The 13,465-nt window shown below is 35.9% G+C and overlaps 1 protein-coding gene across 1 annotated transcript in view; it reads right to left on the reverse strand.

The window, feature by feature from the left end:
- The window catches only part of DPY19L2 (dpy-19 like 2), a 91,476-nt gene that overhangs the window by 17,938 nt on the left and 60,073 nt on the right, over nucleotides 1-13,465 (reverse strand). Inside the window, exons 15-17 of the mRNA XM_021699335.1 lie at nucleotides 12,426-12,497; nucleotides 9,804-9,850; nucleotides 1,473-1,497 (exon numbers count right to left, since the gene is read on the reverse strand). Coding sequence (XP_021555010.1) covers nucleotides 1,473-1,497; nucleotides 9,804-9,850; nucleotides 12,426-12,497 — 144 coding nt within the window. The remainder of the gene's footprint in view (nucleotides 1-1,472; nucleotides 1,498-9,803; nucleotides 9,851-12,425; nucleotides 12,498-13,465) is intronic.

Genomic DNA, 13,465 nt, shown 5'->3' on the forward strand with positions numbered 1-13,465 from the left:
AAGTTACTCAACTTCTCCATGCCATAGTTTTCTTTCACCTGTAAAATATATAGAATAACTGTACTTACCTCAACGGGTTGTTGTGTGAATGAAATTATAACTATATGTAAATCACTTCCCCAAAAGCCCTGCACATAGGAAGCCATAAGTTCTGACTACTACTTTGAAGGCACTGGAAGTGGACTTGTTAGTGTTCAAATGCAAGCTTTACTACAAATTAGTGGCAGACCTGGGGAAAGTTATTTAATTTCCGTAGGTCTCTATTCCGTGGCCAAGACCGCTTTGCTTTTCTTCTTAGACATGCAGCTAGACTCCATTTCCCAGCTCCCTGCAGTCAGGTGTGGCTGTGTGCCTGAGGTCTGGCTGAGGCCAGGAAGCTTACATTTCCATTTCCAGGCCCAGCCCTTACAAAAGCTCTAGTGCATGATCTTCCCTGTGCTTTCTCCTTCACTGCCTTGATGCAGACAAGCACATCAATCCTCCAGGGCAGAGTCTTCCCTGTTCTTTCTCCTTTGCTGACGTGATGCAGACAAGCATATCGACCTCAGAAGCTACACACTGCAGATGGCTGAGCTATAAATGGAAGGAGTCTGGGTTCCTCAATCACTGCTTGTTGGGAGGGCCACCCACTAACCAGGAACTCCTCGTTTCAACTTTATGTGAGCAAAGAATCAAACTTTACTGAGTTAAGTCCTTGAAATATTAGTGTTTGTCTCTGTTAACAGTTACTTTCTTCTAATTAACATAATTTTCTGATTTGCAAAATGGGAATAATATTACGAGAATTAAAACAGCACAGTACATGGCACATAGTAACTATTAAAAAATATTTGTTACCATTATAGGCTGTTTTTATTAGGTCCAAATTCAGTTGCCCTCTCTTGTAAATTTGGCCTTTCCTTTAAGACTCAAAGTGCTTTTACTTAGGAAATCATATTTCCAGCCCCTGCTGGGCTTTCTCTTCATATGCCACAAAATAATTTAGCACCATATAAAATGCTGTCTTATTTGTTTCATGTCTCTGTTGAAAAATTATCTGAGGGCAGGAACACTGCTATACCATCTTCTGTATCCTATAACACTCTAAGATTGTAACAGATTGCCCATCAAGTCTGGGTGTGGCCAAAGGCCACCAGGCACAGGGCCACAGATGTCTGCCCTGATGGGCTGAGGCTGACTAGCTCAGTGGGTCAGGAATTAACACTTTTATTGTTGAACGAATAAATGAATGAATGAATAAATAAAATAACTTAATTATGCTCCGTGGTCATAAATGAGCCTTCTGTTTTTCAGAAATCCTGACGACTATTCAAAAACGATGAACCCATGGGAAGGATCAGCATTTATTAGCTGTGCAGAACCACTGAGCCAACTGCTGACAGTGCATCCGCAGCGAGTCAGTACCTTTGTGAGGTATCCTTGAGCGAGAATTTAATACACAAATACAGCAGAGATTAAAATGAAAGTTTTACCTCACCATGTTCAAGGAGCTGTTTTCTGAAATAAAAAACATTCTCTATTTACTGAATGTCCATTATGATTACATATATATAAACTTCATTTATTTGTTAAGTTTAAAAAATTTGATTCTCTCTAAACTACTCAGTAACATAAAAAATATTAGACAATATCACTAAAAATTATAGCAATTTGAAAGGCATGATTACATGATTTACATAGGATTATGTAAGGTATGTAAAAAAGCCATGCTTTGGTTAAGATAAAATAGGTTTTACTGATTGCTGGAGATTGTACCTCTAGAAGAATTTAAAGAAAAATAATTTCTATCAAATATTCAGCCACGTAGAATATATACACTGCTTTAGATAAGTACTGCTGGACTTCTGAGTTGCTTTCATTTTTTACAACTATAAGTACCATGAACATCTTTGTACATAAAACTCTGAGCATCCTTGAGTGTTTCTTCAGGATAAATTTCTAGAAGAAAAGTGACTGGGTAAAGCATATAAGTATTTTTAGTTCTACAAAAATGTATGTCTAAAGAACCTACTGAGCTCTAGGCACTGTGCAGTGAACACAGCCTGAATAGTGTCGATGTTGTTCTCCTCTTAGCCTGCACGTTGGACTCGTACAAGAGGTATGGACTGCCTGGTTCAACGTTCCATCGAGAAGATGGAAGACTTTGGTTTTATATGCATAAATCCATATTCTTCTACTATGGATTTTGGGGTTGGAGAGAAAAGTAACACAGTTCAAGTAAAACACTAAGAGGTAAGGAAGTTCAAGGGCACACAAAGATCCAGAGATCTTTTTCTTAAAGGCTGGTCAGGGGAGAGCCTGTCAGAAAAGCAGTACAATCGCCAAATTACTCTGCCTCCATTGCAGCTTGGCCCTGACTTGCCCAGTGGAGGGGGTGGGGCAGGGGGCTTCTCATCTGTCCTGAAATCTACTGGTCACAACGGGACCCTGCGGTGAGCCACTGTGTGCAAGGGAGGACAGGCCCTGACAATAATTGCTGATGCAAATAAATCTAGTAGCTAATTTAAAATGTGAATGCACAACCAAATCTGCAAACATACAAATGAAACAGATAAATTGATAAAGAGCAATAACAGATGTTCAAAAAAGAGAGGCTAAGGCAAAAGATTAAGAGAACCAACAATTCTCTGAGGTAAAGGAAGATGTGAATGTTCAGATTAAAATGTCCCATGAATTAATAAACATACAAAACACACACACTCATGTGTACATATGCACATGCATATCTCAAACTCCATAAATTTCCAGAGAGCAAAACTTTATATAAAAGTTCTCATCTATAATGTTCAATGCTAGAAAACAATAATTACCTTAAAAATGCTGGAAAAAACCCCAGAAATACCTATTAACCAAACCATCAACTTAATGTGAAGGCGAAGTAAAGGTGTTTCTCACGTAAAAAAGCACCGAGCAACCCTTGGGAGGGAGACACTGCGGCACTACCGCCCAGTAGGAGCTGCTGGGCACCACTCTGGAACCTGGGCTGCCCGTCCCCAACAACCCCGGGCACAAGCCCCACGCGGGTCAGCTAGAGAGACATGGCTGCTCTGCATATGCCAGCATTTCCGACCCCACACACCAGGGCCTTAGGTGTGAAACTAATGCTGCAAGCTAGCCAGAACCCCAAGCCCGCTGTTACTTTCTGAGTGCCTGCACCCCAGACTCCAGCTTTGTGGCCACTTGATGCATACCCATGTCCCACAAACTGTCACCACTGTGGGCTAGCCAGGGGCCCACACCCTAAAACCATCGCTGCTCCATGAGTGCCTGGGCCACAGTCCCTGAATCCATGGCTGCTCCATGTACGCTCTCATCTCAGGACCCAGGTCCACCACTACTGTGGGCTAGCCAGAGCTGCTGGACCCCAGAGCTGCCACTGCTCTGCAAGCACACGAATTCCAATCCCCATAGTTGCTCCATGGGCACCCATGTATCAAACAACACCGTCACCACTACAACCAGGGCATCCATAAGATGAACCCAGTGCCAAGGGGGATCCCCTTGGCCATGACATGCTCCATGGGGGAAAGATCGGGTGGTCCCCAGCAGCTTCACCACTGCAAATCCTAACAGATCACCACCATTACAGATATCCACAGCCTTGGTCATCGAGGAGCCCTGCAATCTTCATTGATGCTAACCTCGCTAATAAAGGTGCACAGGCACTATACTGCTGAGCCTTCCCCAGGAATGGAAACAGCACACCTTACCCAGCTGGCTCTTTACACCCACCTGCAGGTGAAGGTCTTTCCTCACCAAAACTAGTCCCTAAAGTCTGAAAGAGGTGATTGCTCCATCAAATGTGAAGACATCAATGAAAGGCTATAAGAAACATGAAAAATCAAGGAAGTATGACACAACCAAAGGAACACAATAATTTTCCAGTAACTAACCCCACGGAAATAGAGATCTGTGAATTGCCAAAGAATTCAAAATAATTGTTTTAAGAAAGATCGGTGAACTTCAGAGAATGTAGACAATACAGTAAAATCAGGAAAACAATCCATGAATAAAACAAGTTTAACAGTGAGCTAGAAGTTATTAAAAAAGAAAAAGAAACATCTAGAGGTAAAGAATACAATGAATGAAAATGAAAAATGCAATATACAGCATTCCATCCAACAGCAGGAGAATACACATTCTCCTCAAATGCACACAGAACATTCTCTACAATAGATCCTACGTTAGGTCACAAAACAAGTCAACAAATTTAAGACTGAAATCATATCAAGTATCTTTTCTGACCACAACAGTATGACATGAGAAATCAATAATAGTAGGAAAGAGAGAAAATTCACAAATACATGGTCAAAGAAGAAATCAAAAGAAAATAAAAAACACTTTGAAACAAATGAAAATAAAAACACAACATACCAAAACTTACGGGATGCGGCAAAAGTTCTAAGAGGGGATTTTATGTGATAAATGCTTACATTAAGAAAAAAAGATTTCAAATAAACAACGATACACTTCAAGGAACCGGAAGAACAACAAACTAAGCCCAACATCAGTAAAAGGAAAGAAGAAACAAAGATTGTAAGATAAATAAATGAAACAGAGACAAGAAACAATAGAAAACATAAATGAAACTAAGAGCTGGTTTTTTGAAAAGATAAACAAAATTGATAAGCCTTTAGTTAGACTAAAAAAAAGATTTAAATAAATAAAATCATAAATGAAAGAGGGAACATTAAAATTGATACCACAAAAATACAAAGGGTCATAAGAGACTGCTATGAAAATTATACACCAACAACTGGATACCCTGAAGAAAGGACATATTCCTAGAAATGTACAACCTACCAAGACTGAATCACGAAGAAATAGAAAATCTGAATAGACTTAAAACTAGTAAGGAGGTGCACCTGGGTGGCTCAGTGGGTTAAGCATCCGACACTTGATTTCGGCTCAGGTCAAGATCTCAGGTCGTGGAATTGAGCCCCGCCCCGCATCAGGCTCTGCATTCAGCGTGAAGTCGGCTTGTCCCTCTCCCTCTGCTCCTCGCCCCCTGCCACCCCCACTCTCTCTCTTTATCTCTCTCTCTCAAAAATAAATAAAATCTTAAAAAAAAAAAACTAGTAAGGAGATTGAATCAGTAATCAAAAATCTAAAAAAAATGGAAGACCAGATGGCTTCACTAGAGAATTCTACCAAACATTTAAACAAGAATTAATGCTAATCTTTCACAAATTTTTCCAAAAGATTTAAGAGGAAAGGACATGTTTTATCTCATTTTACAAGGTTAGCATTACCCTCATACTGAAGTAAGATGAGGATGATAAAAGAAAAGAATATTGTAGGCCAATATTCCTGATGAACATAGATGCAAAAAACCTCAACAAATACTAGAAACCAAATTCAACACGATTTGCCTTAAAAGGATCGTGTAACATGAGCAGGTGGGATTTTTATCTTTGCAATGCTAGGCTAGTTCAATATACACAAATCAATAAATGTGATATGCCACATTAAAAGAATGAAGGATAAAAACCATACGATCATCTCAGTAGACACAGAAAAAGCGTTTGACAAAATTCAAAACCGCTCCATGAGAAGAACTTTTAACAAATTAGGTACAAAAGGAATGTACCTCAACATAATAAAGGCATGTATGACAAGCCCAAAGTTAACCTCATACTCAATGTTGAAAAATCTCAAAGCTATTCTTCTAAGATCAGGAACAAGACAAGGATGCCCCCTCTTACTATTTCTCTCCAGCATCGTACTGGAAGTCCTAATCCATTCAATTAGGCAAGAAAAAGAAATTTAAAAAATAATAAAGGTAGAAGTAAAACTATCTATGCTTGCATATGACATGATCTTATATGCAGAAAACCCTAAAGACTCCATCAAAAAACTGTTAAAACTAATAAACGAATAAAGTTGTAGAATACAAAATCAACACACAAAAATCAGTTGCATTTCCACACAATCACAATGAACTATCTGAACAGATAATTTAGAAAATAATCTTTTATAATAGCATCAAAAAAAAAAAGCACTTAGGAATACATTTCACCAAGGAGAAGACAGACCTCTACACTGAAAACTGAGAGACACTGATGAAAGAAACTGAAGACAACACAAATAAATAGAAAGATATTCTATGTTCTTGGTTTGGAAGACATTATGTTAAAATATCCATACTACCCAAAGCAATCTAGAGATTCAGTGCAATCCCTATCAAAATTCCAATGACATTTTTCACAGATATAAAAAGAACAATCCTAAAATTCATATGGAACCACAAAAGACCCTGAAGTTCCAAGAAAATCTTGGGAAAGCAGAACAAAGCTACAGGTATTACACTTCCTGATTTCAAACTATATCACAAAGCTACAGTAATCAAAACAGTATGGTACAAGAATAAAAATGGACACATGGAACAATGGAACAGAATAGAGAACCCAACAATAAACCCATGTATATATGGTCAATTCATCTTTGATAGGGGCACCAACACACAATGGGTAAAGGATAGTGTTTTCAATAAATGATGGTTGGCAAACTGGATATTCACATGCAAAACCATGAAATTAAACTCCTATCTTATACCAGTCACGAAGATTAAGCTGAAGTGGATGAAAGGCTTAAAAGTAATACCTAAAACCTTAAAGTTCCAATGAGAAAAAAAGAAACAGGGGAAAAGTTCTTTGACAGGGGTCTTAGCAATGATTTTTTGAATCTGACACCAAAAGCACCAGCAACAAAAGCAAAAATAAACAAGTGGGATGACATCACCTAAAAAGTTTCTGCACAGCAAAGGAAACAATCAACAAAATGAAAAGGCAACCGATGGAATGGGAGAAAATATGTGCAAACTCTGTATCTGATAAGGGGTTAATATCTGAAGTAAATAAGGAACTCATATAACTCAATGGCAAAAAAAATAAATAATCTGATTTAAAAATGGGCAAAGGACTTGAAGAGACATTTATCCAAAGAAGAACAGGAAAAATGCAAATGTACTCAATATCACTAATAAAGAAATGCAATTCAAAACCACAATGAGATATCACCTCACTCCTTTTAGAATGGCTATTATCAAAAAGACAAAAGACAAATGTTGATGAGGATGTAGAGAAAAGGGAGGAACCCTTGTGCATAGTTGGTAGGAAAGTAAACTGGTACAGCCATTATGGAAAACAGTATGGAGGTTCCTCAAAAAATTAAAAATAGAACTACCATATGATCCAGCTATCCTACTCTTGGGAATATATCCAAAAGAATCAAAACCCATATTTTAAAGTGATATCTGCACTTCCATGTTCATTGATGCATTATTCACAATAGCCAAGATATAGAAACAACATAAGTGTCTGTTGATGGACAAATGGATAAAGAATATGTGGTATACACATATAAGCAATGGAATATTATTCAGTCATAAAAAAAGAAGGAAATCCTGCCATTTGTGATAACATGGATAAACCTGGAGGGCATTATGCTATGTGAAATAGGCCAAAGAAAGACAAATACTTTATGGTATCACTTATATGTGGAATCTATAAAAGAGAAAAAAGTCAAACTCAGAAAAGAATTATGGTTGCTGTGGGTGCATAATGGGGGCTAACAGGGGTGATGTTCATCAAAGGGTACAAACTTTTAGTTATAAGATGAAGAAGTTCTGAGAAACTAATGTACAGCATAGTGATTACAGTTAATAATACCATATTATATAAAGTTTGCTAAGAGTGTAGATCTTAAGTGTTCTCACACACAGAAAGGTAACTTTGAGGTGATGGATGTGTTAGATGTGTTAATTAACTTGATTGTGGTAATCATTTCATAATGTGTATAAATATATATATCAAATCATTGTGTTGTATGCTTTAAATATATTCTTATTTGGCAAAAAATGAAAATTATGAAAGAAAATATTTGGAAATAATTTAATGATTTTGATGTGGGTGTTGCTAAGCAATAAATTAACAGAAAATGTACAGTTGTGACTGTATAGAAATTTTAAACTTCTGTCAAAAACCATTAATAAACTATAAACTGATATCCTAGAAGAAATGTTATATACATGTAATAGGCAAAAGGTTACTGTCCATAATTTAAAATATCCCACACATCAATTTTCAAATGGTCAAGAAATGTAAATATGTCACACACATTTGGAAGATGTAAAACTTCACTGGTGAAGACTGATAAAATGAGTTCCTTTTTTTTAACCTGTCAGAAAGAAAATGTTAAAGTTTGATAATACTGGTGTTCACACTCTCAGCATAAGTTCTCAGTATTTATCAAATTATATTCATATTATGATCTAGCAGTCCCATTTCAAATATTTTGAACACTAAAATAAGTATGCAAAGAAATATGTACAGATATGTTCATTACTCTTAGCACTGGTTGTTATGACAAAAAGATAAATATAATCTTAACCCCCAATGCTGTGGGAATGGCTAAATACTTGGTAATCACTCATTATATGATGAACAATAAAACGTGGAGACCACTACAAAGTATGAGGAAGATCTAGGCAGACACCCAAGATACGCTATTAAATAAGAATAAAAAGTTACATAATAAGACTGATTCTATTTTTTTTATAAAAATATTGTGTTTTTGGAAATGTTTTCTAGAACGATACATACAAACCATTTACAATCAGCACCAGTGAGGAGTAGATCTAAGGGAGAGAAACACTCCCTCTTTTCTTGAAATATTACTTCATCTGTATGCATTACTATATGCATGTATTATTTTGTAATTTAAAAAACTCCTCTACACACACACACACACACACACAAGGCTATCACTTTTAGGAATGTAATCACCTCCTTATTTTGAGCTAAATATCTTCCACCCTTTGGTCCCCTTGAGTCTGTCCTCTTCTACACTGTACCCTCTCAAATATTTGAAGACAGCTGTCATGTACTTCTCAATCTTCTATTATTCAGTTAAATATCCCAGGTGCCCTCATGCATTCCTTATGTGAATAATTCTCAGAGCTCTAAAAACACTCCTTTTACATGTCAAGGCATTTTCCTCTGGGCTCCATCTGACCAGAACAAAGTAGAGTGGGTCTATTAAGCCCTTTGATTTGGATTTCCACAAATAAGATTTAACCATTTCAACCATAAAGTTCTATTAAGCCCTTCTGACAACCATATGAAACTGTTTACTGAAAATATAAGCATGGAGTACGGGGCTCATGGAATCTCTCTGTACTATCTTCACAGTTATTCTGTAAATCTGAAACTGTCCTAAAAAATAAACTTCATTAATACATCAAATTTAATCATATATCTACAAGTATAAAATGTAATTTAAGATTTTCCTCATAAAGTTTTCTTCACAATTTCTCAAGTCCTCTAGCAATGTGTGATTTATGTTTTTCTCACATAATTTATGCCAGTGAAGTGACTGGCACTTAAACCACCAAAAAAAATGTGATACAACAAATGGTTTTAACAAAAACGGCAGAAAAACTATTTCATGAATACAAAGAAAAATAATTATATTTTCTCTGAAAGTTAAAAAAAAGAATTGCCAAAACAAAACTTCAGCCTACTTCTGTTTATGGACTTTAAATTCTAGTCATATATTAAAATTAAACTAAATTGATTTGAACTTTGAGTTAATTCAAATAGAAATATCTCCAAAACAAGTCCAAACACATAAAAGAGATATCTAAGAATAATACATTCTTTTTTTTTAAAGAGAACATCTAAGATTGGTTCATGTCTCCTTTCTTAATCAAAATGCTGGTTTAATACACATTCATTTGATATTACAGTAGTTATTTATTAACTGAATATACTATGATTTAAAAACAATTATGATATAATTACCTTAGATAAGTGTTTGCAGATAAGACATATAAAATATCACGATAAACCTGTGAATAGAATAAATTAAGCTTTTCTAAGGAATTATGTGATATTTAACATGCTCTGATTCATTAATATAAACACCCTCACTAGAAAGAAGTGTTTTTATTGTTAAAGTGAGTCCTCAGTAACACTTTAATCCCATCTCTGCCTCAGGCAAATATTTTCTTGAAGTTCTAAATTCCTCTTTTATTAAAAAAAAAAAAAGAAAGAAAGAAAAGGGTATTGGGGTAAATCTTTTTTTTTGTACAGTTTTTTTTTATTTTATTATGTTAATCAGCATACATTACATTATTAGTTTTTGATGTAGTGTTCCATGATTCATTGTTTGCGTATAACACCCAGTGCTCCATTCAATACGTGCCCTCTTTAATCTTTAAGGTCCATTTCAACTCTAAAATTCTAAGCTCTTACATGTGGGCAACTCCTTATTAGAGTTGAAGTTTATATTTTACTGGGAGGGAAGTGGGCTGAAAGTGGGGAATTGGTATCCAACAAGGAGGCAGCTTCTTCCATGTACTTTCAGAGACTATTTTATCTTAACCTTCCAAGCAAAGTAGTAATCTCTCTCTCCTTCCCCCCAGCTCTCCCTTGCCCCGCCCCACCCACCCCCCTCCTCCCACCCACGCCATTTATATTCCTGCTTCACTAAAGCTTCTGATTATTATAAAATTAGCTCCGGCATATCTTCTTCCCTGATCTATCTCAGCCAGAAATAACCCCTACAGAAGGTCAAATGTACCACATGATGGTGAGGGAGGGACAGAGGGAGGAGTGAAGGGGAATGTGGGGGCTTAACTGGGCCAAAGAGTCTTTAGCTTCAATCCTAGGCAACTTAAAGGTAGAGTAAAACATTTATAGGGAACTTCAAGTTTTACACTGTGCACAATAGGTGGTTTATAACTTAGAGATAAACAATGAAAAAATACATAGTAAAACTTGAATTTTAAAATGAAATCTAAGTTTAGAATTTTTAATTTCTCTCATTCATTCAAGAGCATTTTTTATGGATGAATGTTTCAAGTGACACACATGAGATTCTGATCACTTAGGCAAGCAAAAAGCCTATTTAGGGGTTTAGTTAATAGAATATATGCACTTATAGGAGTTTAAGATTCAGTAATTTCACAGAAAAATCATTCAATATGCTTTTCTTCTTTCTTCCCAGAAGCGATTTCACACAAGTGAAAAAGTAAATGAATATCAGAAGTATTCTTGAGGTTAAAAAAAATAAGCCACAATGAGACAAATAAAGAGAAGGGGTTTATATGGAGACAGAAAGGTGTTAAGCTTTAATAGCTGCAGGGATGGGGATATGTCTGTGTGCACACATGTGTGTACACACGCAGCAAATGCACAAAAATGCCTGTTAATGCATATGCATGGTTTGAGCTGTGGTGTGTTTGGGGACTAGTACTATGTTTATGAGTCGTGGATCTTAATTTAAAAAAAAATAGTAATAGTAGATCTAGCTATCATCTTCTCCCATGTTCGCTATCTCCCCACTGGAGTTAATTCCTGCATTAGCTCCTCTAAGTGGAGCCTTAAAGAATAGCACCATTTGTCATAATGGAATAGAAAGAGGCTAGTGGAGAGCTAGATGGAGCCGAGGGGACACTGGGTGTAGTTGACCCATTCCTTCTTACTACCTCTATTCTCTTTCCAAGTGGTCCCTAGGGAACTGGATCAAGGGGAAAACCACAGAGATGTAGAGGCAGATGCCTTTCTCACTCATAAATTATTCACATTTTATGTGCAAACACAGGAATGAGAAATGTGGGAGCTGGAACTATACAGAGAAGATACGCAATTTGACTTTAAATAAAGAAAACTAGTTTCAACAGGATCACACCTGGTAGAGTAGTAGAGAAATGTTATTGTTATCTACTTGAAGGTATAAAATAAATACATACTGACTTAAACAATATAAAGATAGTTCAAAAATGCTAAAAACTAAGACCCAGTGTCTTTAGCTAGGCTTTCAGATACACCACTCCCAGACCAAGAAAACCTGCCAGAGGTATTTTAGAACGTTATTCTTTCTCTCATAATAATATTTTCTTTCATTGGGAAAATAATGAATACATAGACAATGTTTTAAAGAATATCTATACAGATTTCTCCTGTGCATGTCTTAAAATGGATCAAGACTTCCTTGAATGTCCTTTATATTTAGAAGATACCGAACTGTTGTTTTCCTTTCACAACACCTATGACAATTTTAATTCTTTAGTCGTTTGTGTGATTATTTGCTTAATGCCCCTGCACCCCCACTGAGACTGTAAGTTCCAAGATAGGAGCAGGCCTGTTTTATTTGCCCCAGTGGACTAACACTGTGAATGTAGTCCATGGTACATAGTGGGTAACTAATAAATTTCTTTTGAAAGAATAAGAATATCCTTTCTGATGAGGCTTTCTAAAAAACCCACGTAATACTAAATAAAGAGAGATCTGAATAAGAAATTTTTTTTAGGGGGTATGGGATCATCCTAAAAATAAAGTGGAATTCCGAGCTATTAGCATTAATCCACTTTAGTCCTTATCTTGAACCCAAAAGCAAATGATAAAATATTTTAAAAATACCTTTTTAAAGATAAAATAAGTAATCATCATAACAACTGGAAGCAATAATGTCTTTGTGTATCTCAATGGAGTCTGAAATAAAGCAAATTATTTCAAAATAGCCATTTGTTATTAAATTTTACGTTAAATGAGTAAAAATCTATGTCAAATTGACTATCACAATGAAATTTCTTAAAGGTAAAAATGTTTTTGTCATTAACATTATATGTATTTATCAACGTTCATCTTCTACTATAAGAATGAAAATTATAAAAAGTTATACAAATGTACCAAAGATTTTAACAGTAAAAGCCATTAAACCAAAAATAAATTATGTCTATTATTTTTTCCTTTCTTTTGGTTTTCTCTTTGTTAATATTTACATAATATTCTTTTTTTTTTTAAAGATTTTATTTATTTATTTGAGAGAGAGAGAATGAGAGACAGAGAGCATGAGAGGGAGGAGGGTCAGAGGGAGAAGCAGACTCCCCGCCGAGCAGGGAGCCCAATGCGGGACTCGATCCTGGGACTCCAGGATCATGACCTGAGCCGAAGGCAGTCGCTTAACCAACTGAGCCACCCAGGCGCCCCATAATATTAATTCTTAAATTTTATGTTTACTGATCCCCAGACCCTATATTATCATTTCCTGGGCTGCAAAATTCCATTATTTTCATTGGTGAAGCTAGAAAAAAGGAAGCCAGTCAATGTAATTACTGTAAATATGAGTAAGCAATAAAATGACATCAACAGCTAAATAATTCTCATGACCCATTATTGTGGTTGGAGTGATTAACCAACCACGTCACTAAATTAAGTACTTCCTGAAGGCAGGAACCAAGACATTTTCCTCTTTGTAGTCAGTCCTACAGCAAACTGCCTCACAGATAAATAAATAGTAGTCATAATAGTTTTTGAGTGAATGTATGACTGGTTGGATAGATAAGAGAATAATGTATGCTTAGTAGTAGTATACCTTTCTTGGCAATATCTTGTTAAAATTTTTTACAATATTTGGAGTGTTAAGTGAAATAAAACTAAAGTTTCTGAAAACCAAAACA

Source organism: Neomonachus schauinslandi, chromosome 12, assembly GCF_002201575.2.
Source record: "Neomonachus schauinslandi chromosome 12, ASM220157v2, whole genome shotgun sequence".
NCBI classification, from domain to species: domain Eukaryota; kingdom Metazoa; phylum Chordata; class Mammalia; order Carnivora; family Phocidae; genus Neomonachus; species Neomonachus schauinslandi.